At 37.7% G+C, this 27670-nt stretch overlaps 2 protein-coding genes across 3 annotated transcripts in view; one reads left to right on the top strand and one right to left on the bottom strand.

The window, feature by feature from the left end:
* The window catches only part of MCMBP (minichromosome maintenance complex binding protein), a 53058-nt gene extending 33385 nt beyond the window's left edge, over nt 1-19673 (top strand). Inside the window, exons 8-16 of the mRNA XM_008581204.1 lie at nt 1079-1179; nt 4912-5084; nt 5453-5576; nt 6909-7026; nt 10499-10664; nt 11850-11983; nt 13426-13590; nt 16957-17045; nt 17456-19673. Of these exons, the coding sequence (XP_008579426.1) occupies nt 1079-1179; nt 4912-5084; nt 5453-5576; nt 6909-7026; nt 10499-10664; nt 11850-11983; nt 13426-13590; nt 16957-17045; nt 17456-17582 (1197 nt within the window). The 3' untranslated portion in view covers nt 17583-19673. The remainder of the gene's footprint in view (nt 1-1078; nt 1180-4911; nt 5085-5452; nt 5577-6908; nt 7027-10498; nt 10665-11849; nt 11984-13425; nt 13591-16956; nt 17046-17455) is intronic.
* A 285-nt stretch (nt 19674-19958) lies between these two features.
* INPP5F (inositol polyphosphate-5-phosphatase F) overlaps nt 19959-27670 on the bottom strand; it is a 77204-nt gene continuing 69492 nt past the window's right edge. For both annotated transcript variants that reach the window (XM_008581199.1, XM_008581198.1), the window contains exons 15-19: nt 27331-27402; nt 26130-26203; nt 25554-25682; nt 24830-24917; nt 19959-22184 (exon numbers count right to left, since the gene is read on the bottom strand). In XM_008581199.1, coding sequence (XP_008579421.1) covers nt 21032-22184; nt 24830-24917; nt 25554-25682; nt 26130-26203; nt 27331-27402 — 1516 coding nt within the window. In that variant the 3' untranslated portion in view covers nt 19959-21031. The remainder of the gene's footprint in view (nt 22185-24829; nt 24918-25553; nt 25683-26129; nt 26204-27330; nt 27403-27670) is intronic.

Genomic DNA, 27670 nt, shown 5'->3' with positions numbered 1-27670 from the left:
CCTCCTTTTTTTTTTTTTTTTTTTTTTTTTTTTTTTTTTTTTTTTTTTTTTTTGTCTTTTGTCTTTTTCTGTGTCCGGCAACGGGATCACAACCCCCGGTGTCGCTCCCGCGCCTCGCTCAGCCAGTGAGCGGGAACCGGTCTGCATGTGGGATCCGAACCCTCGGGCGGGAGCGCCGCCACGCTTCCCAAGCAGCGCACTATCCAGTGCGCCACCGGGCCGGCCCCCTATATCATTTTTAACTTCATAATATCTACTTCATTTTTGCCATTGTTCTTTCTTTTTTCAAAACCCATTTCTCACTTGTATTTAAAGCAAAATAGATTAGGAGGAAAAATCCCATGAGAAGTTTGTTCTCCTCTCTTGCTTATTGTGGTTTTTTTGACCCTGATAGGTGAACAAATGAGATAAGGTTAAAAAATGTTCATTGAGAATTTCCATTCTTCTTCTTCGTGGTTTTAACTTAAATGGCATTCTCAATATATAGCACAGGGGCCAAATTACAGATTCTTTCCCTGCCATGCTTCTATCAGGTCTCACCAGAAATAGGAATTGACAGTTACTAAAGTCTGTCATGACAGACAATTTTGAAATTTTGTGTTTTTTTTAATTGTGAAAAAGCTCATGGCCATTCTGACTTTTGTGTTAATCCTCCTAATGTTGCATAGTTCATGAGTAAGCCCAAAGTTAATCATCCTGGTTTTTTATTTCCTGTTCTTGGTGTGGTTAATAGGTTCCCCCCCCCCCCTCATTCCACTAGTTTTGAGTATGTTTCTAGTTTTAATTGACTATCAACTTTTGGGAAAAGCCTTTTCTTTGAATTAGTGAGGTATATTGAAAACAGACATTGATCTGGGAGTCAGGAGTTTTTAACTTACTTGTGAACTAGCAGAATGACTTTAGGCAAGTACCTTACCTCTCTTGGTGTCAATTTATGAAATAAAGGAGTTGTTTTAAGGTCTATTTCCTGATCTAAAATTCTAAGATATTATTATAACTTTAACTTCAAGACTAATATCTTAGGCTTTTTTTGTGTCATTTAGTCCTAAAAACGTGACTTCATGTGGTCTCTTATTAGGTCTATGAAGATTGGGATTGTTTCAAAGTAAATGATGTTCTTGAGTTATATGGCATACTATCTGTGGATCCTGTGCTAAGTATACTAAATACTGATGAAAGGTGAGTCTGTTTGCTCTTTTTATTTTGATATAATATTAAACTTTCAGAAAAGTTGCAATATAGTTACAGAGAACTCCCTTTTCTCCTTTACCCAGATTTACCAGTTGTCAACACTTATGCCCCATGTGCTTTGTCATTTGTGTTCTCTATTTATGCACACATTTTCCTGAAATACTTGAGAGTACGTGGCAGACATCAAACCCTTTTACCCCTAAGTACTTGAGTCATTATTTTCTAAGAACAAGGACTTTCTCATATATAATCAGAGTACAGGTAAAACTAGGGAATTCACCACAAATACATGATATACTCATTCACAGTCTGTACTAATGGTCTGTACTAATCTCACTAATGGTCTCAATCATGTTCTTCCTTCCTTGCACTTGCCCGGACCCCCACCCCCAGTCCAGGAGCCATAGCTTCACTCATCGCATTAATGTGGAATAGTCCTCTGCCTTCTTTTGTTTTTCATGGCCTGGACATTTTTTTTTTTTTTTTTTTTTTTTGGCTTAAACAACAGAAATTTACATTTCATGGTTCTGGAGGTTGCAAAGTCCAAGATCAAAGCACTGGCAGATCTGGTGTCTAGTGAGGGCCACTTCCTGGCTTATGGCCGTCCTCTCATGGCAGAGAGCAGACTGCCTTAACACTTTTGACGAGTACAAGCCAGTTATTTTGTAGAATGTCTTTCAGGTTGTGTGTATCTGGTTTTCCTCATGATTAGATTCAAGATAGGAATTTTGTGCAGGAGTACCACGCAAGTGGTAGATGTGTCCTTCTCAGGGCATTACAGCAGGAGACACAGGATATCAGTTTGTCCCATTACTGGTACTGTTAGTTTTGATCACCTAGTTAAGGTGGTGTCTACCAGGGGTGTCTCCTATAAAGTTATTGTTTTTCACTTTGTAATTAAGTAATTTGGAGGAAGATACTTAGAGACTATGTAAATATCCAGTTTCTCATTAAACATTTACTAACTGACTTTAGCATCCATTGATGATTCTTCCTCGAATCAATTATTACTATGATGCTGAGTCTCTAAGTTGTTACTTCTACATTTATTTATTTATTTATTTTTTATTATGCATATTCATGGAGTACAAAGCTGACTTTCACCACTTGTGCCAGAGGTGATGGCCAGATCAATACTATCAACATGCCCATTACCACAAATTGTGATTATTCCACATGTCTCCCACCCAATTAATACCCGACCTTTCTCCCGTTTTACATTTGTTTATTGGCATTCTACCAAGAAATAAATAGAGGTTTTTCTTCTCCCATTTATTTAAGTAATTTATTTATTTGTATTACTATGGACTGATAGATTCTTACTTCATTCAAAGTTAGTACCATTTATTTATTTTTTTGTTTGTTTGTTTTGTCTTTTTTCGTGACCGGCAACGGGATCGCAACCCTCGGTGTTGCGCCCACACCGCGCTCAGCCAGTGAGTGGACCGGTCTCTATATGGGATCTGAACCCTCGGCGGGAGTGCCGTCGCGCTCCCAAGCGCTACACTCAACCGAGTGCACCACCAGGCTGGCCCGTGTACCGTTTATTTTGAGTCAAATTTTTCCAGTTTTGGCTAGTGGGAGCCACTTTAGGCAGGCTCTGGGTCCTTTTCCTGAGGTGACCTCATCATTTTTTAAAATTTACAAGTATTTTCTGGCATATTAAGCTGTTTAGACCTCATCTTGTTATTTTCCATGCTCCAGCCCAAATATCAGCTATTTTTTCAAACAGCACCAGTTTCTTTTAGAGAGGAATTATATTTAAAAATCAAGATCTGAGTGCTAGGCGTGCTCATTGGCATTGGGTTAGCTTTGCTTCTAAGCCCTTTTAGCAAACAGAGCTAGAATACATACACACATTTATGTATGTATATATGTATACACATTTACATACACACACATATACATTCACATATACATGTGTCTTCATATATTTCTAAGTCTTTTAAAAACCATGAGTTCATACTATATTTCTAATTCCAGTTTAGCACCATGGTGTTACTCTACTTGTCCTCCTTTCCGTATTTGTAGCTCCCTTTTCTAACAGAAAGAAACTTGACTCCTATTATCCTCAGTATATCATTTGCTCAATTCTGCCATACACAGAAGGGAATTTCAGAATGGTAACCCACACCACTACAAAACGCAAACCTAGAAACTAGAGTTTCCAGATCGTTTTTATTTTAGAATGAGGCTACATAGTCAGAGCACTGTGTTCCAGAGTTACTCAGGTAACTTTTCTCCCCCTTCAGTGTGATTTCATTATTCATTTCACATAAGTTCATTTGTGTCTGCTTGAGTTTCACTTCAGAGTTTCTTCTCTATCCCTATTGTTTTGATTTTTTTAAAAATATAGGAAACATTTAACATTGTTGCAAATCAAAACTATATGGAAAGATACTCAGAAGTGCTTTCCCTGCTCTCCTGTTCCCACCCAGCTTCCCTAGGGAACCAATCTCAGTTTCTGCTTATCTTTCCTGTATTTCTTTTTTGCAAGAATGACTAAATATGTGTATAGTTTATTCCTCCTTCTTTCTTCTATAAAAGGTGACATAATATATGTACTCTTTTTGACTTTTTTTTCACTTAACAATACTATACGTCTTGGAAATCCAGATTTTCCTCTTTCTTTTTTGTTTTGTTTTGTTTTGAAATTGCCAAAAGAAAGGATAGATATTCTCCCCTCTACCATAGAGTCCTTTTTTGAATATTGGATATTCATCTTGGTTTCTGCATAGGAAGAACTTACATTTTCTACACTAAAAAAAAAAAAAAGTAAAAAAAATTTTAAACAACTTTAAATAAACTTAAACAACAGTCCCTTAATAGTACATGAAATTCCTCATCTTGGCTATTCCTGGTTATGATTACTTTCCTACTTTAGTTATTTCATTACTGAGGCAGTTTAGTTTAGAAGGTAAAGAGCACAGATTGAAACAGGCTGCCTGGGTTGGAATCCTGATTTGGCCCTTACTAGCTATGTCACCTTTGGTTTGGTTTTTTCACTGTAAATAAGGGCAGTTCTGAGGTTTTAATGAATTTGTGTGTGCAAAGCATTGAACATTGTCCATTTCGTGGTACATACTATATATAAAAGGTTGTCATTATTCTCATATTAAGAGATAGTAGTATGAATTTATTTCTCCAGAGTCTGTAGAATCTATAAAGTCTGAAGACCTAAAAAATCTTAGTCATTTGTTTTAGTCATCGCACAATAAATCTTTCATCTAATTTAGCAAATCTGAGAAATTCACACTTTGTTTTCATTGCTTACCTCCTCACTATTAAATGGAGGTATCGTGTAAGAATAAAACCCAAGAAAATTAGCAAGATAGAGATGCATGGATTCTTCACATACTGAAAAATAGATACCAGGTGACTTGAGAAAAAGCTCCCAGTTTTTGAGATGTGCTATGAAGTACTTGATGTCTCAGCTGATAGAATATCTGCGTTTTGAAATAACCTGATGAGTGGCATTCTATATCCCATTTGTTGCAGTGGTAGCATACTGAGTAAAATAAATTGTTCTTGAATAATGGAATAAATACGTTATATCATAATAACATTTTAGAATGAGGAGCCAGTTTCTGTTCTTTAAGGAGATGTATTGGTGAAAATGTTCTTGGCTGGAATTCTAATTTTGTCTTCAGAGATGCATATTATTTTTACATCTGTACAGTTGATGTCTCTCTAAATTGAAGCTTTATCATCTCTCCACAGGGATGCCTCTGCCCTTCTGGATCCAATGGAATGCACAGACACAGCAGAAGAGCAGAAAGTGCACAGCCCTCCTGCTTCCCTCGTGCCGAGGATCCATGTGATTTTAGCCCAGAAGTTGCAGCACATCAATCCATTATTGCCTGCTTGCCTTAACAAAGAGGAGAGCAAAACCTGTAAGTGTAAGTGTTAAAACCTAGCGGACCACAGACTTACCTCAGTGTTTGTCTGGAGCTGCCTGGAACATGTGGTCATAGAAGAATTAAGAGTCAGGTCTTCATTCACCAGAATAAGTTTTTCCAGTAATCTCTGTTTCTTTGGCCCCTTTCCCTTTTAATGTTAATTCTCTTCATTGAAATGAGGCAAAAAAAAAAAAAAAGTACACAAGCTGTCAAGATTGGCATGACTTACTGACTAATATTTTAAGTATCTCCTAGTCATCAACTGAATTGAAGTGCCTTGTTCACGTAGTTGTCTTTTACTCTAAGACGCTCGAGAGGAACTGATGTGTGTATTCTGAATCTGGTCTTCCTTCCTCCTCCAGTCGTTTCAAGTTTCATGTCCGAATTGTCTCCAGTTAGAGCAGAACTGCTTGGATTCCTCACTCATGCCCTTTTGGGAGACAGTTTGGCTGCTGAATACCTTATATTACATCTCATCTCTACAGTGTAAGTGCTATGTCCCTGGGGGAATGAAGAGAGTCTGGTGTGTCAAAACTGGAAAAGATCAGGAAAACGTCTGATGTCATTTCTGAGTTTTAATTCATTAGGCTTCATCATCAAATGGTTTTTATTTGTTCAGTGTAGCAAGTATTACACTAAGTCATAAACAGATTCAGTTTTTCACCTTTTCTCACAGTTACACATATAGTATTTTGATTGTCCCCTTAAATTTTAGAGCCATAATCAGATAAAGAACCTGGCTAATGAGTAAAATGAGCTATTTTATCCTTTTTGCATTCCGAACTCTCTGTTTATACATTCCCAAGGCTCTGCTTCTAACAACGAGGTACATCATGTGTACATTTAACTTGTACATCGACATTAGCACCCCCTTTGACTTCACCTTATTTTTCTGTTTTCTGATTTCAAAAGTAATGTGCTCCTTCAACAAGTTCCAAGAATGTAAAGAAGAAAATAGAAATCATCTGTAATCTTACCACTTAGAGATAATGTCAGTTAATATTTTGTACATGTTTATCTTTTTCTGTTTGCATATTTGTACGTACCTGCATAGATCTCAGTTCTACTCTAAGCACAGATCCATATCTTGCTTGTAGCATTTAATATATATTAAACATTTTCCCATCATAATTCTTCATGACTTTTTTAATGGCTGCACAGCATTTCATTATAACTGTTGTACCAAACTGTAACCACTTCCCTAAATGTTAGATTTTCCTAGTTTTTCTCTACTATAAAAAACACTGCAGTGAACTTCTTTGTATTGCAAATCTTATCTTTCCTTGGATGGGATCTGAGGCAGTAGTACATAATAGTTGAGAACACAGACTCTGGAACCAAACTACCTGGGTTCAAATCCTAGCTCTATCACTTTCTGGCTAGAGGAACATGTTACTTAAAATCTCTGCACCTCGGATTTCTCAGCTATAAAGGGAAGATAATAGTACCTACCTCAGATGTTCGGGGATTAAATGAGAAAGCATTTGCAGTACTCAGAAACAGTTGCTGGCATATGATCAGCATTTATATAAAAGTACTAAATACTGGCTGCTAATTTTATTGCTGCTGTTCTGAGAAATAACGTAACTGGTCACAGTGTTCTGGGTTTTTGTTTTTGAGTTGGTGACTGGCTGGTATGGAGATCCAAATCCTTGACCTTGGTGTTATAACACCATGCTGTACCTAACTGAGTTAACCAGCCAGCCCTGCTTTATTTTTAATGACAATATTAAGCTAATTTTTCTTTATTTTCTTTTTGATGGAAATCAGGAAATTGCTTCAGTATCTTATTGATTTATTTCTCTTTTTTTTTCCTAGATATATGAGAAGAGATGTTCTTCCATTAGGAAAATTTACAGTTAACTTGAGTGGTTGCCCACGGAATAGTACCTTCACAGAACACTTGTATCGAATTATTCAACACCTTGTTCCAGCAGTAAGATCAATATAAATACTATTATAAACTTAAGCACACTTAACAAATCCATCTGATTGTCCTTCATTTAACCCAAATCTTTAACTTTAAGAGTTTAATAGATCTCATTTAAGGGAAGAAAAAGCCTGCCAAGTTATGTAATTTAAAATGCTCTTTTTTTATTGCTGCCCCTTTCTTATTGCCTTCGCACACATTTCTACAAGTCTAACAATTAGCACAACTGTAGTAACTCCTTTGAAATTATATTCTGTTGATGACAATTTGTGCAATTTGGTATCCTTTGTGTGCATTAAAATCTTAAATCTAAATAAACTAAATTATCAGAGCATAATTCTTGTAGCTGAGGTAATAACGATCTTTATCCCTTTTGCCCCAACTTTAATTCCTATTTGGAAAGTCGAGCGACCTGTATTTGCCAGGGCATCTGAAATGCAGTATTTGTGAGGTGATAAGATCTTGGGAACAGGGGGATTGCTTTTGATTAGTCATGTGACTAAAAATACTGATCACCTCTTACTTTGGAAATTTAAGATGTTGAACTAGATCATTCATTGGACCAAATTTACTGAGTGTCTCTAAGTGCTAACACTCGTCCAGACCGTCCCGCAGCAGCAGGGGACCAGAGAAGAGCAGCGGTTCTTGCTCTCCTCAGACTCACGTTACACTCTGAAAAAAACGTTGAGGACTCAAAGAGCTGTGGGTTCTCATGTGTTAATTTACCACATTAGAAATTAAAGCAAAATATATTAAAATGTCAATACATTAGAAATAATAAACTGGGGGCCGGCCCGTGGCTCACTCGGCAGAGTGTGGTGCTGATAACACCAAGGCCGTGGGTTCGGATCCCATATAGGGATTGGGAGAGTGTGGTGCTGATAACACCAAAGCCACGGGTTCAGATCCCATATAGGGATGGCTGGTTAGCTTCCTGGGTGAGCGTGGTGCTGACAACACCAAGTCAAGGGTTAAGATCCCCTTACCGGTCATCTTTTAAAAAAAAAAAAAGAAAGAAATAATAAACTGTTACATATGAACATTTTTATAAAAACAACTTTTCTCAAAAGAGAAAAAATTAGTGATAAAAGTGAGTTTTCCATTTTTGTAAATCTCTGTAATGTCTAGATTAATACAAGACAACTGGATTCTCATATCTGAATTTATTCTGTCATATCTGAGTTCATTATAATATGTTTGACTGAAGTATATTAAGGAAAACTGGCCTCGCACAGATGGAAAAATAGTTGGCAAAGGAAGGAGTGTTTTAATAGCCTTTTCAGATAACTGTGGATATTCTTCTTCGATACTAGACCAAAACTGTCCACATGGCATTTTTTAAAATTTATTATTTTTCATTATTATTAGCATATTCATTATTACAAATCATGATTTTTCTTTATGCCCTTTACCCAACCTATCCCTCCCCCAACCCCCTTCCTCCCTCCCCCCCATCTCTAGTAACCCTAGGTTTGTTCTCTCCTTCTGAAAGTTCACAGAATTGTTGTGGTCTGCCTGCCTGCCTGCCTGCCTGCCTGCCTTCCTTCCTTCCTTCCTTCCTTCCTACCTACCTACCTACCTAGTGAGAATGTGCAATATTTCTCTTTTCTAGTTTGGCTTATTTCACTTAACACAATTTTCTCCAGACTCATCCCATATGGCATTTTCTCAAAGGATAGTTGCAGTGTGGAATCTGAAATCCTATCAATGAAAGTTTCATACTCTGCTGTAATAAAATTCATTGGTCTGCCTTCCACATTGAAAGGTTCTTTTATCCATGCATGATTTTGACCTCATGGACCTCACAAAGGGGTATCCACACAAACGGGGGTTCCCTGGGGGTTCCCTGGACCATATTTTGAGAATTACTGAACTAGATTCTCTGCACTCATGGAGTTTAAATTTTTGTTGTGGAAGACCAACAAATAAACTCATACTTAGTATGTAATTTAAGGGCCCTGAAGAACAGTAAAACCCAGGGAGAATGGGATAGGTAGAGCTGGCAGAGGACCAGGATAGAGTTGCCACCCTGGGGTTAGGGAAGGCCTTGCTGTCAGGCTGTTGTCGACGAGAGACTTTATGGGAGTGAAGGAGCACGCCAGATGGCTGCTGGCAAGTGTCCGTCCTATGCAGAGAACAAGCGCAAAGGCACTGAGGCAGCCATGTGCTTGGCACACTTGAGGAATGCTGGCAGAGGACTGGTGTGGCTGGCGTGAACTGAGCACTGGTGAGATGGTAGAGATCAGAGAGGAAGCCTAGAGCCACTCAGAGCTGTGGGGCCAGGATTGAGGCAACACATACTCAGGACACAGATTCTGTTTTCCAGTGTGGAAGGATTATCTGAGGAAGAGAGACGTTATAGCATATAAGGCATTCCCTTTACATTCTGCATCACTTTGCAGTGGGTTTGTTTACATTTTCATTTTTACCGTATCCCATCCCCCTATATTACTCCTGTGTTTATGTCTTGCTAGCACTGTGAACTTTTTCTAAACACTGGCCTCTCTAATATTTCATTTAATTCTTACAACAGTTTAAGTGCGAGTGACCTGCCTGTGCTTATGTGGCAGAGCTGAGGCTAGACCCTGCTCATGGCCGCCTTTGGTTTTGACAGGCCCTGCTTTTGGGGGGGGCTGTTCATTTGTTTCTGTAATGTATCCCCACCCCCTTCCTGTTTCCTTAGAATCACTGAGCCAAAATACAAAAGTCTTCTAAATTTTGGCAATATATCTTACCTCTTCCTCGACAGCCTTCCCCCTATTCCTACCACTCCTACCACTCACACTTCTTTTTAGACTAGAGTGGTAGGAAAGTGGATTGGAATATAAAGCAGAGTGAAGAGGGTGTTGGCAGTGGTGGTCTCAGGGAGCTGGAAGAGGAGATGGCAATGGGTTGAGCAGATCCTCACTCTGTCTGGCCAAGAAGGCGGCATGCGGCCTGGTTGGCGTAAGTCACAAGATCTGCAGCACCTCGCCACAGCTCATCGTCCTCTGCTCCTTGATTTTTCTCTGAACAGCTTGTTCAAAAAAGTCTATATTGGTCTATGATCAATGAATATGATTTAATTCAAAGAGCATCGAGGAAATTTAAGCTTTTCTCTCCCTGTCATGATGAATAAAATAAACATTTTGTTTTCTGTTTTGCTAGCTTGTGTTAGGTGAAAGAAGTTGAGCTTCTGGATATTTGATATGTGTATGTCAGTTGTCTACCATTTGTTTCATTGGTGAAATACAAATTATTCTTCAAGAATATTGAACAAGACATTTGAGAATAAAGCAGCTCATAGAATGAGTGAAGTTCTAATGTAGGATATAGATATTATTTTTGCTTCTAGGAATTCAAGAAACCATGTCGATACCCCCTTAGAAATTTATGTGGTCATTCTTTCCATATAAAATATAATGCTTAACTCCAAATATATATTTTCTTAAAACAGGGAAACTTAGGTCCTTGCTCATTAAAAAAATTTTTCTTGTAGTCTTTTCGTCTACAGATGACTATAGAGAACATGAACCATTTGAAATTCATTCCCCACAAAGACTATACGGCCAATCGCTTGGCCAGTGGACTCCTCCAGCTGCCCAACAATACATCTCTCGTAATCGATGAGACTCTTCTGGAGCAAGGGCAGCTCGACACCCCAGGTGTGTACATAGACGTTTCCCTTCCATTTCTAACTTTCTTCCTGTTAAAGCCAGATCTAGTAGTGACTTTCTAAAAGAGTATCTGTGGACTAAGAAAAATTCATATAAGATAAGGGTTTGGCATATGAATTTGATTAAAGCGTATATTATAAACAAGTTAAATTGTGTTCACCGACTATGTTTTGTTATAGTATTCCTACCTAGTACAATAGAACAAATAGCTTTTTAAAGGCTGAAACTGGAAGAAGTTTTTGCCCATAGTCATCTATTACCTCAAAAGAGAAGCCTAGAAAAGATCTAATAAAACATTGCTTACCTCCCATTGCGAAGTTTGCAAACATTTTTCTGAGAATCTCTGAAAAAAATACTTAATAGATCCGATGGTTTGAACTAACCTCATTTATGGAATATGTTATAAAATTACAAGAAATCAGATTGCTTTATTCGTGCTCAAATGAAGAGAATTAAGATACATTGCTGGTGATAAGTTCAAGAGGTAAAGGTAGAAGAAAAACCAATGTGGACTGGACACATTTAAGGCAAAGGTGAGTATAGAATCCGTAAAATTCAATAATCTTATCTATGTATAAAAATAGTTTTTAGGGGCCGGCCCGGTGGCGCACTGGATAGTGCGCCACTTGGGAAGTGCAGCGGCGCTCCCGCCTGAGGGTTCGGATCCCACATACAGACCGGTTCCCGCTCACTGGCTGAGCGAGGCGCGGGAGCAACACCGAGGGTTGCGGTCCCGTTGCCGGTCCCGGTCCGGTGCCGGTCCGGTGCGGGGGCGACACTGAGGGTTGCAATCCGTTGCCAGACACGGAAAAAGACAAAAAAAAAAAAAAAAAATAGTTTTTAGTCTTACCGTATAATTCAGATCCTGTGAACACACCTCCTAGAAAATAATCATACTTATTGGGAACCTGTTTTGTGTCTGCATGTATACCAGATGCTTGGTATAAGATTTTGGGGAGTCTTGGCCCCGGAAAGTTCTAGCTTGACTGATACTGCCTGTGAAGCTTATTATCTAATGAACATTTAGCTTAGTGACATTTAGCTTAGTAAATTGGATAGTGCCTCATATCCTTTATTAAAGCAGTGAAAACATCATATAATCAATGTCAGCAAAACTAATTTGTTTAGGTGATTAAAATGAAATGACTGAAAATTATTTTTTTGCTTTTCTAGGTGTTCATAATGTGACTGCTCTGAGCAACCTAATAACTTGGCAGAAGGTGGATTATGACTTCAGTTACCACCAGATGGAATTCCCCTGCAATATTAATGTTTTTATTACTTCGGAGGGGAGGTCACTCCTCCCGGTACGATGAGTCATTTTTATTTTTTAACTTTTATGTATTTATTTATTTAAATTCTGGGGTTTTTTAAAATTATTTATTTTTGATTTTACACATTTATGGGGTGCAGAGTTGACTATCAGTATTTGTGTACAGTATGTGGTGATCAAATCAATACTCTTAGCATGTTTATCATTACAAATTGTAATTACTCTTTGTGTCCCTTACCCAATTACTCTCTAACCTCTCTCCCCTCCTGCTTTTCTCTCCTTCTGAAAGTTGAGTGTTTTATTGTGGTCTCTCTTTGTTTCTTTTCTTTCTTTTCTTTTTTCTTAGCTCCCACTTGTGAGTGAGGACATACGGTGTTTTTAAATGGAGGGAGGTGGTTGGAAAGCTATATTTTCATTGTTTCTTGGTGCTGCTTATTATTAAGAAGTTATATTTGTTTAAAGAATTGTGTCTGCTGATAATTAATATGGGAATTGATTATTTTGTTCCTGCCTTGGGATGAAAACTTACATCTACCAAGAACCAGATCTCAGCAAGCCACAAAACAAGCAAAGCTATTGGCAGTAGAAACTCCCACATCTAGGTGCAGAAAGCAGAAGCTGTCAGTAAATCGCCTAATTAATTTCCACACTTGTGTTCTTACTGCCTTTGTCCAGTTGTTTTTTGCTAATCATATGTGAAAAAGTATTTTAGATTTCCTTTTAAAATGTTCCTAATCTCTTGGTAATTATTTGTATGTTTTATGGTGAAATGGTGAGTCATCAGAGTGGCTGATAGAGCTTTTAATTGTGAGGATGAGGAGAGATACCCCCAGTGGTTTAAAGGTGGATAGTTTCTCTGTATAATAGTTTCAACTCCGACTGATGAGAAACAGCCTTGACTAAGGATGAAATGGCTCATTGGTAAGTTTTCTGTGGGAAAGTGTGATTAACATTTTATCCTTTTTTTTTTTTTTTTTGTCATTTTTCGTGACTGGTAACGGGATCGCAACCCTCGGTGTCACGCCCGTACCGTGATGGGCAACGGGATCACAACCCTCGGTGTCGCGCCTGCACCACGCTCAACCAGTGAGCGGACCGGTCTCTATATGGGATCCGAACCCTCAGCGGGAGCGCTGCTGCGCTCCCAAGCGCTGCACTCTACTGAGTGTGCCACCGGGCTGGCCCATGATTAACATTTTAATTAGCTGCTTTTGTAGAGGCAGGCTACCATTTTATATGTTTACTGATACCAGTGAGGAAACATTATAAGTAACCAAGAAAAAGTTAACTTTTGTAGTTATTGCTGAGGCAGTTATAGTGCACATAAAATAATCTTAAAAACTGACACCCCCCACCCCCCCAATAATAAATAGTATTTTCTAATTCCCTTAGGGGCCGATAGAGATGATACATCCTCCTGAGAATGTAGATTGATTTGGGGACCTAGAAAATACTGTGGACTATTTCTCTTTTCAGGCAGACTGCCAGATTCACTTACAACCCCAGCTAATTCCACCAAACATGGAGGAATACATGAACAGCCTTCTCTCAGCGGTGCTGCCTTCTGTGCTGAACAAATTCCGCATTTATCTGACCCTTTTGAGATTCCTGGATTATAGCATATCTGATGAAATAACCAAGGTACGTTTGGGTTAAAATAAAGGATTTCCCTGTGTTGAATTGCAGTGTTCAACCAATTTACATTTAGTGTAATTACTGATAAGGTAATTTTGCTGTGTCTTATATCTTTTTGTTCCTCTGTTTCTCCATTATTGTTGCCTTTTGTTTGAAATAGATATTTTCTACTGTACCTTGTTTTTTTTTTTTCCTTTTTTTGTCTTTTTTACTGACCGGTAACGGGATCGCAACCCTCGGTGTCGTGCCCATACCAGGGACCGGCAACGGGATCGCAACCCTCGGTGTTGCGCGTGCACCGTGCTCAGCCAGTGAGCGGGAACCAGTCTCCACATGGGATCTGAACCCTCAGCGGGAGCGCCACCACACTCCCAAGTGGCGCACTCTCCAGTGCACCACCGGGCTGGCCCTCTACTGTACCATTTTAATTAACCCTTGAAGTTTCTTTTATGGTGTTTTTTTGAGTTATTTTCTTAGTGATTGTCCTGAGGCTAAAATTAACATCTTGTCTATAGTAAGTCTATTTAGGATTAATGCCTGTTTAATTACAATATACAAAAGTTTTGCTCCTTTATAATTCCATTCCTTTTCCCCTTTTGTGCTGTTATTGTCATGGATATTACATCTTTATACGTGGTATACGCATCCACACATTTATAATTATTGCTTTATGCAGTTGCATTTCAAATCAGAGAAAAAAAGAGTTATAAACCAAAAAGACATTTATACTGTTTTTTATATTTACCTATGTAGTTACCTTTGCCAGTGCTCTTTATTTTAACAAGTAGGGTTGAGTTCCTCCTGTCTAGTGTCATTTCACTTCAGCCTGAAGAACTCCCTTTAGTATTTCCTGTTGGACAGGTCTGCTTGTGACAGATTCTTTGCTTATCTGGGAATGTCTTAATTTCTCCTTATGGCTAGTTTTGCAGAATGTAGAATTTTTGGTTGGTAGTCTTTTTCTCAGTACTTTGAATATGCCCTCCCACTGCCCTCTGGCCTCTGGTGTTTAATGAAGTCAGCTAGTTTCTGAAGATCCTTCATACACAGTGAGCCATTTTTCTCTTGCTGCTTTCAAGATTCTCTCTTTGATTTTTGATCTTTGTGATGGGTCTAGGTATGGATCTCTTTGAGTTTAATCCTTCATTGAGTTTGTTGAACTCCTTGGATGTGCAGATTAATGCACATTTTGGAGAAGTTTGCAACAAATTTGGGAAGCTTTTGGCCATTATTTCTTTAAATTTCTTTCTGTCCCTTTCTCTCCTCTCCCTCTGGCATTCCTGTTATGTGTGTTGGCACACTTGATGGTGTCCCACAGGTCTTTGAGGCTCTGTTCGTTTTTCCTCATTCTTTTCTCTTTTTGTTCCGCAGACTGGATAATCTGTCACCTATCTTCAAGTTTGCTGGTTCTTTCTTCTGCCTGCTCACATTTGCTGAGCCCTCTAGTGATTTTTGTTAGTAACTATATTTTTCAACTCCAGAATTTCTCTTTCTTTTTAAAAATTATTTCTACCTCATTGATACTGTCTATGTGATGAGACATTGTTCCCATATTTTCTTTTTGTTCATTATATGCAGTTTCCTTTAGTTCTTTGAATATATTTAAAATAGCCAATTTACAGTCTATGTCGAGTAAGTCTAATGTTTGCGTTTCCTCAAAGATAGTTTCTATTGACACCTTTCTTCCCAATGTGTGGACTATACCATCTCTTTTCTTTGCATGCATCCTAGTTTTTTTGGTGATAACTAGACATTTTAAATAATATAATGTGGCAACTCTGCTCTGAAATTCAGATTTTGGAAATTAAATGTCCCTAGACTTTGTTGTTGTTGCTGTTTGCTATTGTTGGTTGGTTGGTTAGTGACTTTTTTGAACTAATTCTGTATAAAACCTGTATTCTTTGTTGCATGTGGACACTGAAGTCTCTGCTCTGTTTTAGACAGAAATTTCTTTCAATGCCTGGAAGCATATCCAAGTGTAAGTTGAGAGGCTCTTTATACATTTTGGGACAAGCCTTTAACACTCTGCCATGCAGTTTACAACCCCACCTTAGCCTTCACTTCCTGTTTATGTGGAGCCTCAAGGTTATCCATAGGTGGGAGCTTAAGGTCTCTGAGCATGTGTGTGGCCTTCTAAATTCCTAGGAATATGTATGTGAGGTTTTCAAAACCGCCTATGGGCATCTTATTTCCTAGCTTTTCCATTCATGGGTTTTGGTTAGCCTGTAGTTTGTGACAGCTATTATCCAATATTTCAGACAGCCAAGATGATCAACTTCTTTTTTTTTTTTTGTCTTTTTGTCTATTTTCGTGACCGGCAACGGATCGCAACCCACAGTGTCGCGCCCGTACCGGACCGGGACCGGCAACGGGATCGCAACCCTCGGTGTTGCCCCCGCTCCTCGCCTCAGCCAGTGAGCAGCCGGTCCGTATGTGGGATCCGAACCCTCGGCGGGAGCGCCGCCACACTTCCCAAGCGGCGCACTGTAGCAGTGCGCCACCGGGCCGGCCCAGATGATCAACTTCTGATTGTTTCTGATAAATGACCTGGGGAAAGAGGCTGTTCACATGGGGTAGGCTTCAAGTCAGGTTAAATAAAGACAACCTTACAAATAGGTTCTTCCAGGGAACCACTGGACAGGTCACATCATGACAGTTCTCTGGGAATGGCGATTTGAAGGAGCTCCAGCCCTGTTCTGCCCTCTTCAGCGGTCACCAGGCTATTGGTTCTCAAGGTTATCACCTGGAGGCTGGGGGGTGGAGTGGAATAAGGCAAGGTTAAAATGCCACAAAGCTCAACATTCTTACCAAGAGCCACCCGTTTTTCTTGCATAAACACTCCTTGGATTGTTGTATCTATTTCCACAATTTGAAAAAGCTGATTTTGAGCAGCGTTCATGTTGCTGTAATGGTGGGAACAGTTTTCGAAGGTCTGTACTCTGCAGTATTCTCTGATGTCACTCTTCCCTTTGTTTAAAGGCATCATGTTTGCTATACAAGTTGCTGATTTCTGTTTGCTTATGCTTCTTAAATGAACCTGAGTTTTGTTATTTCGTTTAGGATATTCTCATAAATAGCATTATTATGTGCGTAAAGTTTTGGTTCTCAGTCTTTTCACCCACGTTGTCTCGTTTGTCTAAGAGGCAGGGCTAACATCCTCATTTTTATATCAGACAAGGGCCCGTGTTACTTTTCTTTTTCTTACAAAAATGCAAATGTTATTTTCTCAAGTTTTTTGTTTTATTTTGGTAACTGGGCAGTATGGGGATCTGAACCCTTAACCTTGGTGTTATCAGCACCACCCTCTAAGTGAGCTAACTAGCCAAGTCCTCTTAAGGAAATGTTTTAAAGTATATATTTACTCTTTTGATAAAGGCAGTTGAAGATGACTTTGTGGAAATGCGTAAGAACGACCCTCAGAGCATCACTGCTGATGATCTGCACCAGTTGCTTGTGGTAGCTCGGTGAGTAGTACATGTCCACCGTTGCTTTTTCAGTAAGCTATGCACAAGTCTCCTGATTTATTCAGCAGTAACTGAGGCAGACTTCTAAAAACGGAAATGAACTTTTCCTTTTAAAAACACCTTATGAAAGGGCTTTTTTTGAAGGGGACTCGCCTTTGGCTGATGATCTCTTCAGTGGAACAGGCATGCTGCTTGTTCTCTAAGCTTCAAAGTGAGCTGCCCTCCAATTCTGACTCTTCCAGGATTCCTTTGTAGAAGTCTAACTTGGCTCTTGACTTGTGTGTAGCCACCAGATGGTCTTGTCTCCTAACATGGACTGTGTTTTTATAAAGTATTCCTAGGTCTTAAAAAATATATAAAAGTTACTGTCCTAGCTCTAGACTAGAATTTGTTTTTGTATTTCAAACCAGGTTTCTGTCTCTCAGTGCTGGTCAGACGACGCTGTCAAGAGAACGATGGCTAAGAGCAAAGCAACTAGAGTCTTTGAGAAGAACCAGGCTGCAGGAGCAGAAGTGTGTGAATGGAAATGAACTTTAAAGATCTGATACCTATGAAGAGTAACAGGCAAATTGTAGCCACATTATTGTAAAATTTAAATATCATTTGTACCACACTGTTTTATAGAAAAATTTGTATCAAAAACCAATAACTTTTCCTGAAATCAGGCCTGGTAACACCTGAAGTTTATATGATATTCAGTAAGGGCTTTTACCTTACTGATTTTATGGAGCTTTTGAAGTTTGTTTTATAATTATATAAATTAGTAACAATGTACAAAAATGTATTTGATATTAAAAGTTTAATATTGATAATGTTGCTGATTATACCATTTCCTTAGCTTCAGCTAAGTTAAAGGCCGGACTCTGTTGAAATGCTAATATTAACTTCATTTGAGGAAAACTGTTGCAGTTTCAAAGTCAGAGGAATCGTGCACTTCAGATTTCTGTCTTTCCGATTAACAATGGGTCTGAGTGCATTCAGTAGTCCAAGTTTGGGGAATGGGGTGTACTTAGCATTGAGTCACATGATCTTGTGAAATTCTGTAGTATCATTTCCCAAACATTTGGCCACAGAAACTTTCTTCCACTTAACAGTTAGCCTGCAAAACTAGCCTTTTACATGGCAGTGGTTCCCTGACTTTTGGATTTCATGGACCAGTAATATTTCCCAAAATTTTGGGGATAGGATTGCCAATTTATTTTGCTAAGTAATCTGAAAGAAATCAGTGTGTATTATCACCATGTTTTTTACATAACAGGACAATCTCAGAACTAAGAGATGGTCCTTTAAATGGAATAAATGTAGCTTTTGGGGGAAAAAAAAATCACATCGTCCTTACTTTTCTCATTACATCCCAGTGCATTTGGGAACCACTGTTTTATGGGACATACTTAAGGGAATGTTGCCCTATGAAGTTTTGCCCAAATATGAAAAGAGCAAAATAGAAAACTTCTTTTAAAAACACCCTCTTTAGAAAAAAAGTCATTTACTTGCTTTAATGATCGTATTGGACTTTTTAGCTTTTTGTATGAGTTTATCAATTTATCAGTTTGTTCCAAATGTGGTAGATCAACTAACATCTGCTACTCCAGTAAACTGCAGGTAAGTTTTCCCCAGACCAGTTACAGTTTTAATATACAAATTTTTGAAGTAACAAAATATCATTATCCATAGCTAGAAAACAACAAAAATCTTCAGAAGGGTTAGAACATTACTTTTTAAGGCTACGAATGGTATATATAAAATTTTCTTTTAGTCAGATTAATTTCTTACATAGTTGGAAACATTAATTCCTTAAGTTTTTTCCTGTAAGGCCTAAATTGACAGTTAACCGAGGAAACAGGGTCAGCCTTAAAAACCAAGGAATTGGTTATTCCTAATGAAGTAAAAATTACTAGTTCAACATTAACTTTTCCTAAAATGAAATCTATTTTTATAAAATAGTGTAAATAATGTTAATATTCAAATTCTAACTGGTTTTCATTTTTTATAACTGGTAGACTAGACCTTCCTTAAAACTTTTAGAAATAAAATGAAGACTCAGCTGAGTTGATGATGAGGATAAAATATTTTCTTCAGTTGTCCTAGAACAAAGTAGATGAGTTATGTGTTTATTGTGCCAATATAAATTGTAATTTGCCAAAGAGAAATACGTAATTTGCTTCGTCTTACAGAAAAGTTACCTTGAAAGAACCCTCTTTCCAATAAAACTTCCCAAATTACCGGTACTTTGGGTTGTTTTTCATGAATTCTAAGATTCAGCAGCCCATGTGATACTCTATGTGGGAAAAGACCCTGTGTCCTCTTTGTGGGAAAACATCACACAGTAAACATAAGTACGGGAGGTGTAGGATGGTGTCGTCCTACTCGAGTCCCACCCAGGCAGGAGATTGGAACTCTCAGCTTCAGAAGCCCTTTTCCCTTTTGCCCATACATGTGGACATTTGAGTTGGCTGCTCTGATTCAAGGCAAGATGTTAATACTATTTGAATAACCAAGAAACTGAATAGATATCTGTATAATCCCATTTGGAACCAAGCATTGCTTTCTTAAGATAATTTTAGTTTTCAAAAATCTCTTTGGAACTAATTTCTGTGGAGCTTAAATACACATATTTTAATCACCTGACCTTGGCTTGTATTTTCTCTCATGTTGTGGAACACTTAATATATTCAAGACCCAGAGGAAAAATTGTTGAGAGCAGATTAAACACTGTTTTGAATGTTTGGGTTTTAAAATGTGGCTTTTGATCCATTTTGTCATTTTTAAAATCATGAGAACATCTCAGAGTAAAATATTTAGAAATGCTCAGACCAAGTATTATAACAAATTTATCCTATTAATTCCTTAACTGATTTAAAATCAAACCCTTATCTTTAAAATGTTATACAAGGAATTCTCATACACAGTCACTTTAAATTACAATGGTACTTTATTTTAAGTCACAAGATTTGACACTTCAAAAAAAAAGACACCACTAATAAATAACAAAAGTGGAATGCTTATCAAAGTTACAACAGACATAATGTTCAGCTGAGAATCACACTTCAACAAAGTAAGGCCCTAAAGATACCAGACAAACTGATACTTATTGGAATACACCGTGCAACTTTCTTACTGTGTGGGTTACAGGAGGCCCTGGTTCTACTTGGTCAGGGGTATAGTCATAGAACCTGTTTTAGCACAATTGGACTTCAGACTAATTTTTTTGTGATAGTCTACACAAGATGTTGAGGAATGCCCCCCACCAGAAAAAACAAACTTGAAGACTTCCTTCTGGAATTTCCAGTATCCAATGTGCATATATTCTTACATTCCTAAAAACAGAGCAAAATGCAATTTAATGGGTGCTGGTATTCACATCCAATGTATCGGGTTTACTTTAAGACTGACAAGTCTAATACTCCTAGACTTTGGATAGTATAAGACGGCAGAATATTTTAAATTTGTCCAAGTAGAATAGGGAGAAAATTAGGATCAAATGAAAATACATTTCTTGACTGCATTGTCAATAGCACTCAATAAACTTCACAGGGAATGGTTAAAGCAATCAAAACAAATAATTTTGAAAACTAATGCATAATTTAGCTTGTAGAGATAATACACAGGAATGAATTGACAAACAGAATTATGAAAAACACCAACCCCTTAAATGTGTCCGTATCCATACTTTATATGTCTACTTCATATACTCCACCCACCCCACTCAAATTCACATCCCAAAGTGGCCTGTTCCTAAACCACTTTCAAATGAACAAACTGCCTTGTAGTGTATAAGCTACTCAAGTCTACACTCCATGATGATGCAATTCTGTAGTCCTGGCTCTCAAATTTGGAAGTCTGCTCAGGTTCAGATTCCTTTCAAAACCCTTCCCAATAATTAGAACTTCTGATCCCTAAATTCAGACGGTACAAGTTAAAATATGTGAAAACTCCTTTTTGAATTTTTAAATAAAAGCCGTGGAAGGATTCTTTGTGGCTAAAAACTAAATCTGAATTATTCGTGTCTGGCATTGTGTAAACATATTTTTAAGTTCATTTTGCTGGACTTCATTGACCACTTCAGGTTCTGCAGGGCTCTTCTGAACTTTTGCCACTGCAAAGTTTATCCCCTGGGTTAACCCAGCTTGGGTAATACTAGCAACTTGGACCATGGAACTTCGAATCTTTGCAAAGGGAGAGACTGCTCTGCTGCTACCGCTTTCTGTAGGAGAAATTACACGAAGCCCTGTCTCAAGTTCAATCATGCTGGAACCAGAGCTGGGGGTCTTTTGCGATAAGACTGAATGCACAGGTTCAACTGACAAAAACTGTGGGCCTGTAGCAGAAAAAGACACATCTAATTGAGATGGTCGAGAAAGTGTTTGTTCCGTTGATTCTGACTGGGTTCCTTCATTAGAAATTTGATTGGTCATTTGATTTCCTTCCTCACTAGCCTGCTGAGACACAGATCTGGTGTCCGATAGCTGGGTCATTTTGTTTTGTGCATCTTGCACAAATCTGTGGCAGTAAATATCCACAGGCTTGGCAAAGTCGGTCAGTATGTGTATGTTGTCAGCAGAAGGACTTTTCTTCAAAGGAGACTCCTGGCCTTTTCCAAGCCCACTTTCATGAGTGACCATAACCTCAGAAGGAGCATGAATGCTAATGTCAGTGCTGCTAACAGACTGGGATCGACTGCCTAATCGAGGTGCTGAAGCAATAATACCACAACTAGGAAGAACATAATCTACTGGCCCTACACTCTCTAAAGAATCAGCTAGCTGCCTGTCTTCATCAGACTTGGAATTTGTAAGGAATTCATCAGAGTGATATGAGTCATTATCTGAAGACATGTCACCATCAGACTCTGCCTGGACCTTATTATTCATCACTCCTGTGTTTTCCATGGTTTCAAGACTACTATCTGATTTCCAAAGATTTACTTTTAAGTTTGGTTTTAGAAAGTTAACTTTCATTTCAGGTTTTGTAAAGTTTCCTAACTTTCGTAGGTTGCCGATGTTTACATTGGATTTGGTCTGCTTCACTTTTTGATTTAGAGATGAAAATTTGCTCATTAAAAAATTCTTTCCCTGGGCCAAAGAGCCTTGGTTTTGAGATCTGATACCAATGATGTCTTCATGAGGTTTACTGCTCTTCCTACAAATTAGAAGAGAAAAAAGTTAATTCCCTTTGGTATCCAATATACCAGTTCCAACTATTTATAAAAGTGAAAATACTTTACTTATTTAAATTGGTCCCAATATCTTAAAAAACAGTGCATTGCTAATTGATAAACTCAGATAACCCCTCCAAGTTGACACTAAACAATAATGGCCAATAAAAAAATGTGAGCTACATATGTTAAAATTGGACGTTAAGAAGGAACAGGTGAAACTAATTTTAATAACATTTAACACAATATAAACAATATTATCATTTCAATATATAGTCAATATTAAAAGATTAATACCTTATCTTTTTTTAGTACTGTCTTTGAAATAGCCAATATGTAGTATTCTGTAATTACAGCACACCTGAATTCAGACTAGTCACATTTCACAGGCATCAAGGCCATATGTGGTGAGTGGCTACCACGCTGGGCAGCACGGGTCTAGCACAGCCACATTCTAAACACCTGGCAAAGGCGGTTGATAGAAATGGGAGTCCAGCATTATAACTAAAGTTGTCTACACATTCCAGTTTGGCTGAAGGAGTGTTAAGACCTCCACTTCCTTATATTTCCTGTGGGTTATCTGAATGTATTTTAAAAGATTTGGGACATTTAACATAACTAATCTTGGTGTGTTCTCTCCTTTGGCATTCCTCATAACAGCTATAAGTAAAAAAAAAAGTCTGGGTGCTATTTGCCACAAATATCTCAGTATGTACATTTGTAGTCTTGCCGGTCATGCAAAATAACTGATCATGAAAATATTCCAGAAAAGTTATGAGGTTAAAGAGCTACTGAAACAATTCTCTCCACTAACTAAAGACTGAACAATTTTCTTCTAGATGACCAAATAGCTGTCTCTTCCCTTGTGGAATGTGGGCCACAAAGCCTGATCAATGCTCATTAGGAGGAAAAATCCACATATTTTAAATATAAAGTAATCTGTTGATAGGTATTGTTTTCCCAAATTAAAACACCTATTGTTTAAAACATATTATTTTCTCCACAAAGTACTTATATTTAAATGCTCCCTCCCTCATCAGTTTTTTAAGAGTTAAAAATGCCCCATGCCAGCCAGCTGCCAAAAGAAAAAAAGTTAAAAATGTATCACTTGTTGCCACAGAAGTTATTTATATATATCAAGGATGGCAAAATACACTCTCAGAGGGGTTCTCTGAGCCATATTTCATCATGATTCTTTGCAAACTACCACCTATATATTCGTGGAGAGGATCAGTGGTACTCTATAACTTTTAAACAAACCTGGATAAACATCCTAATTATATTTTAAATGCCATATCACTCAAAAAAAGAAAACGTGGACCTTTAGAATTTTTCGTGAAACTGAGCATAAACAATCTCTAAGGAGGCGTATAATGAGTCTGGCAAACAATTTGGTATGTTAAGAGCAAGGAAAATAGTCACACCTTTTAATTTGGATTCCTAATTTGGAGATGCTCTTCTAAAGAAATATCCTCAATTTTTTTTTTTTTTTTTGTCTTTTGTCTTTTTCTGTGTCCGGCAACGGGATTGCAACCCTCAGTGTTGCTCCCGCGCCTCGCTCAGCCAGTGAGCGGGAACCGGTCCGTATGTGGGATCCGAACCCTCGGGCGGGAGCGCCACCGCGCTTCCCAAGCGGCGCACTATCCAGTGCGCCACCGGGCCGGCCCTAAAGAAATATCCTAAACATGAAAAAATAATACATGACGAAGATGTTTGTCATGATTTTTTAATGAAAGGAAAAAAAGCCTACAATCAAAATTTTAAGTAATTGGGTTTAATAGCTGAGTGCCAGGTGATAGTCTAAGTGCATTATTCAATCCATGCACCTACTCTCTGATGTAGATTTTATTATCTCATCTTACATATGATAAAATTAAGTGTCTTTCCCAAGGTTGAAGGGTAAGTGATAGAACCAGGAGTCAAAAAAGTTTGGCTGACCAGAGTCCATGTTCTGAACCTACCTAATACATTTGCACACATATCACAGTAGGCAACTATTAAAAATGATTGTTATGAGTTCTATAGTAACGTGGAAAATGCATACAATATAATGTTTACCAATAACAGGTTATAATGTACATAGGTTAAAAATGTGTATAAGAAAAAGATCTGAGAGGAATACATCAAAATGATAACCCTGGAAGAGCATATTAAATGAGTGTTAGCCATTAATTCAGCATCTGCAGCAAACTAAGTACAGTCAAAGTTACCCATGAAAACCCCTTAATACTGTAATGTATACATGGTATTTATACTATACAATACTAGGTCTGGCATAGTCAATTTTTATTCCAAAATTGGAACATAATTTTCTTGAAGGATTAGATGCAACAGTTTATATTTAGAGGCCTTGTTATTTATTTATTTATTTATTTTTTAATTGTGGGTGAGGGGGAAACAAATGCATGTATTTTAATGTATAATTTGATTACATGATAGTGCCTGTGTTACAATGATTTTGATCCACAGAAATTTGGTACTTACCTCTAAGTACCAATACATTACACAATGGGATCTCCCCTTTCTTTCCCCCTGCAAATGTGGTTCAAGAAAATAAGACACTGGATAATAACGTCTTTATTCTTGGAAGAAAATCCCAAGAAAATCTTGGGAGAAGTAGTATACTCACCTCTCAAGTTTTTTCTCAATTATCAGTACATCCAATCCCATGGCCTGCTTGGTGATCTGCAGCATCTCTGCAATGCACTGAAGGGTATCTGAAACCCCAAAATAACTGCTTGCCAATTTCTCCAAAAACATACTTTAAAAAATAGCAGTTTTAACTCATCCAATAATGAATGCAATGTGTGGTAGCACATTGCAGATAAATTTATCTGCTATGATTTATAGGAAACTTCTACTTGTTCACTACTCCCCCCACTAATTCAAAATGTTCTAAAAAAATTCTAACAGAATAGTAAAGAGCAAAAGCAAAAGAACTACATCCACTGGAATTAAAAGTTTATCTGACTTGTGTTTGTCCAAGCACTGTGCTAGATGCCGAGGCAGCAGTTGTGAGCAAGTTGTGAACAAGCACACAGTACAGTCCCTGCCTGCTGCCTGCAAGAGGGGCGTGAGGTAGGATAAGCCCTAGCACCCACATGGTTTCTTAGAGGGCCAAACACACTAAGAATTCCCACTATTGAGGTCCTTGCCCCAAACTACATAATCCATTCAAATAACTTCCCTGTGTTGCCAGAAACAGAGTTACTATTTCAATGTCAATCACAAGGCTATTCCCTGGATCAGTTCTCACTCAATTGGTTATGTATGTAACCTCCCCAGTTCCGTTCACATTTTTAAGAGCAGATACAAAGTTATCACTGAATACTTTCATCTCCCCCTCTTTTTACCTTTTCCATCCTCTTCCGGATTACGCATTACAGCTCTTAGTGTATGGAAATAGCCACTTGCTTCTTTATATCTGTAGTGCAATCGCATGCAGGAGAACTTTGGCTTACCAAAGAGAGTGGGTTCAGGACCTAAAACCAAATGAATATGTGTATAATAAACCTTTCACATAACATACACTTTCTTCTATATCTTCAAAAGACCAACACACATACATCAATTAGGTATTCAGCACTTTTTTTCCATAACCTAAGTGAGAACACACAAAATATAAGCTTATTGCCATCACTTGGTTTGATGAAGCTATAAAAGCTCTTCTTCAGTCTCCATTATTTAAACTGTCATGATCCCTGGGTTAATCTTCACAAGGTAAATAATAAAAGGAATACAGTTATTACTATTAGACTGCATTTGTCATAAATCTCTAAAAAATAGAAAGGAAGTCTGAAAAATTAGACTGCTTGAAATATTCCTTTCTGGTTTTTAATAGATGTTATACTAGTTGCTTAAATAATCTGACCCACTCTTGGAAGCAACAGCATTTGCTTTCTATGACTTGTTAGTATGTTAAAATTTACCTATTTCTATTTTTTCCAGGTCTTCCAGACTTAGTCGTTGATATTGGTTTACTTTATCAACTTCATCATCATAACTAGATAAAGAGAATAAAAAGAGGATTAAAATCAGAAGTATATTTGGCTTGTCAGCAGAGGTATAATAGCAAACTACTACATGCAGTTAAAATAACAAAATTTCCCACAGCATAATACATTTTGGCATAGTTAAAGAGTTAACCACAAGATGTATTTTAAAAACTAGATAAAACAAGATAGTTCAAGACCTAAAGGGTAATTGGTTTATAGTTCTTACACTAAAAAGTCAATTGCGAGGCAAAAATATTTTGTTTTATAAAACAAAAATGAACAAACCTAAACCCTAACCTATAAGGAAGGACACACACACACACACACACACACACACACACACACACACACACACACACACACAAAATGTCTGTGGGAATAATAGAGCAGATAAATTTGATATTCAAAATCAAGAATGAAAAATCCATGCCATACATGCCAACAGACGTCTGGGCCAATAACTAAAAAAATGATAGTTCACACAAGCCAAAAATGAACTGAATATTTACTTAGAAAATATAAATTAAAACTCAATTCTGCTAAGGTATAAGGAAACAAGTACTTGTATCTTGCTAGTGGCAGTGTTAATTGGTACTTTCTGGAGATCCATCTGACAACAAACCACAAAAGTCATATAATTCATCATACACTTGTAACCAAAAAGAAGTGCGCATGAGCATGCATGCACATGCGTGTGCACACACACACACACACACACACACACACTCATCTGCATAAAGATAGCTGCATCATTCATAACCGCAAAAAACTGGAAGTAATTCACCACCTAACAACAGAAAAACACTTAACTATGGTATAGTAATATAAACAATGATATATGGCCATTAATGATAAAAACGCATGGACTATATCAAACCCTGGGAGACATATAGGAAATACTAAATACCAAAAGAATACGTTATATGAACATCAATTTTAACTATGAAATCACATTTTCATACTGATATTGATAAAAAGAGTGATGTAACAGTTACATAAGGTAAAGGGTTCAATGAAGTTTCATTAAAAATATAACAAAACCAGATTCTTAAATTTTTTTGTTATGATCACTAAAAAAAAATTTACTCAAGTTTAAAAAACAAAATTAAAATCTTTAAATCAATAAGCAACTTACTAGGCCACGTAGTAGGCAGAGTTAGAAAGCAGTAACAGCACATCCACATCTCTGTGAGTAGCATCAACGAGGCTAAACAAACACATACAAGGCATTACATATTTCCCTTTCATCTGCATTTTTTTCTAACCAAGAATATTTCTATAGCAGAGCCACTAATGACAAAAGTCAGGGGAAGAAAACAAAAATCAATCATATAATCAATGAGTTACTTCTCAAGCGAATACAATCTATCCATTTGGAATAATTTTTAAAAACAACAACAAAAAAAACAGATTTGCAAAGTGGGGGAGGTGGAGGGAAGGCCTAGAGCTGGGGGCGGGGGGGGGGGGGGCCTTCC

Source organism: Galeopterus variegatus, unplaced genomic scaffold (genome assembly GCF_000696425.1).
Source record: "Galeopterus variegatus unplaced genomic scaffold, G_variegatus-3.0.2 Scaffold2292, whole genome shotgun sequence".
Taxonomy (NCBI): domain Eukaryota; kingdom Metazoa; phylum Chordata; class Mammalia; order Dermoptera; family Cynocephalidae; genus Galeopterus; species Galeopterus variegatus.
This window is presented reverse-complemented; position numbering and strand designations above follow the sequence as displayed.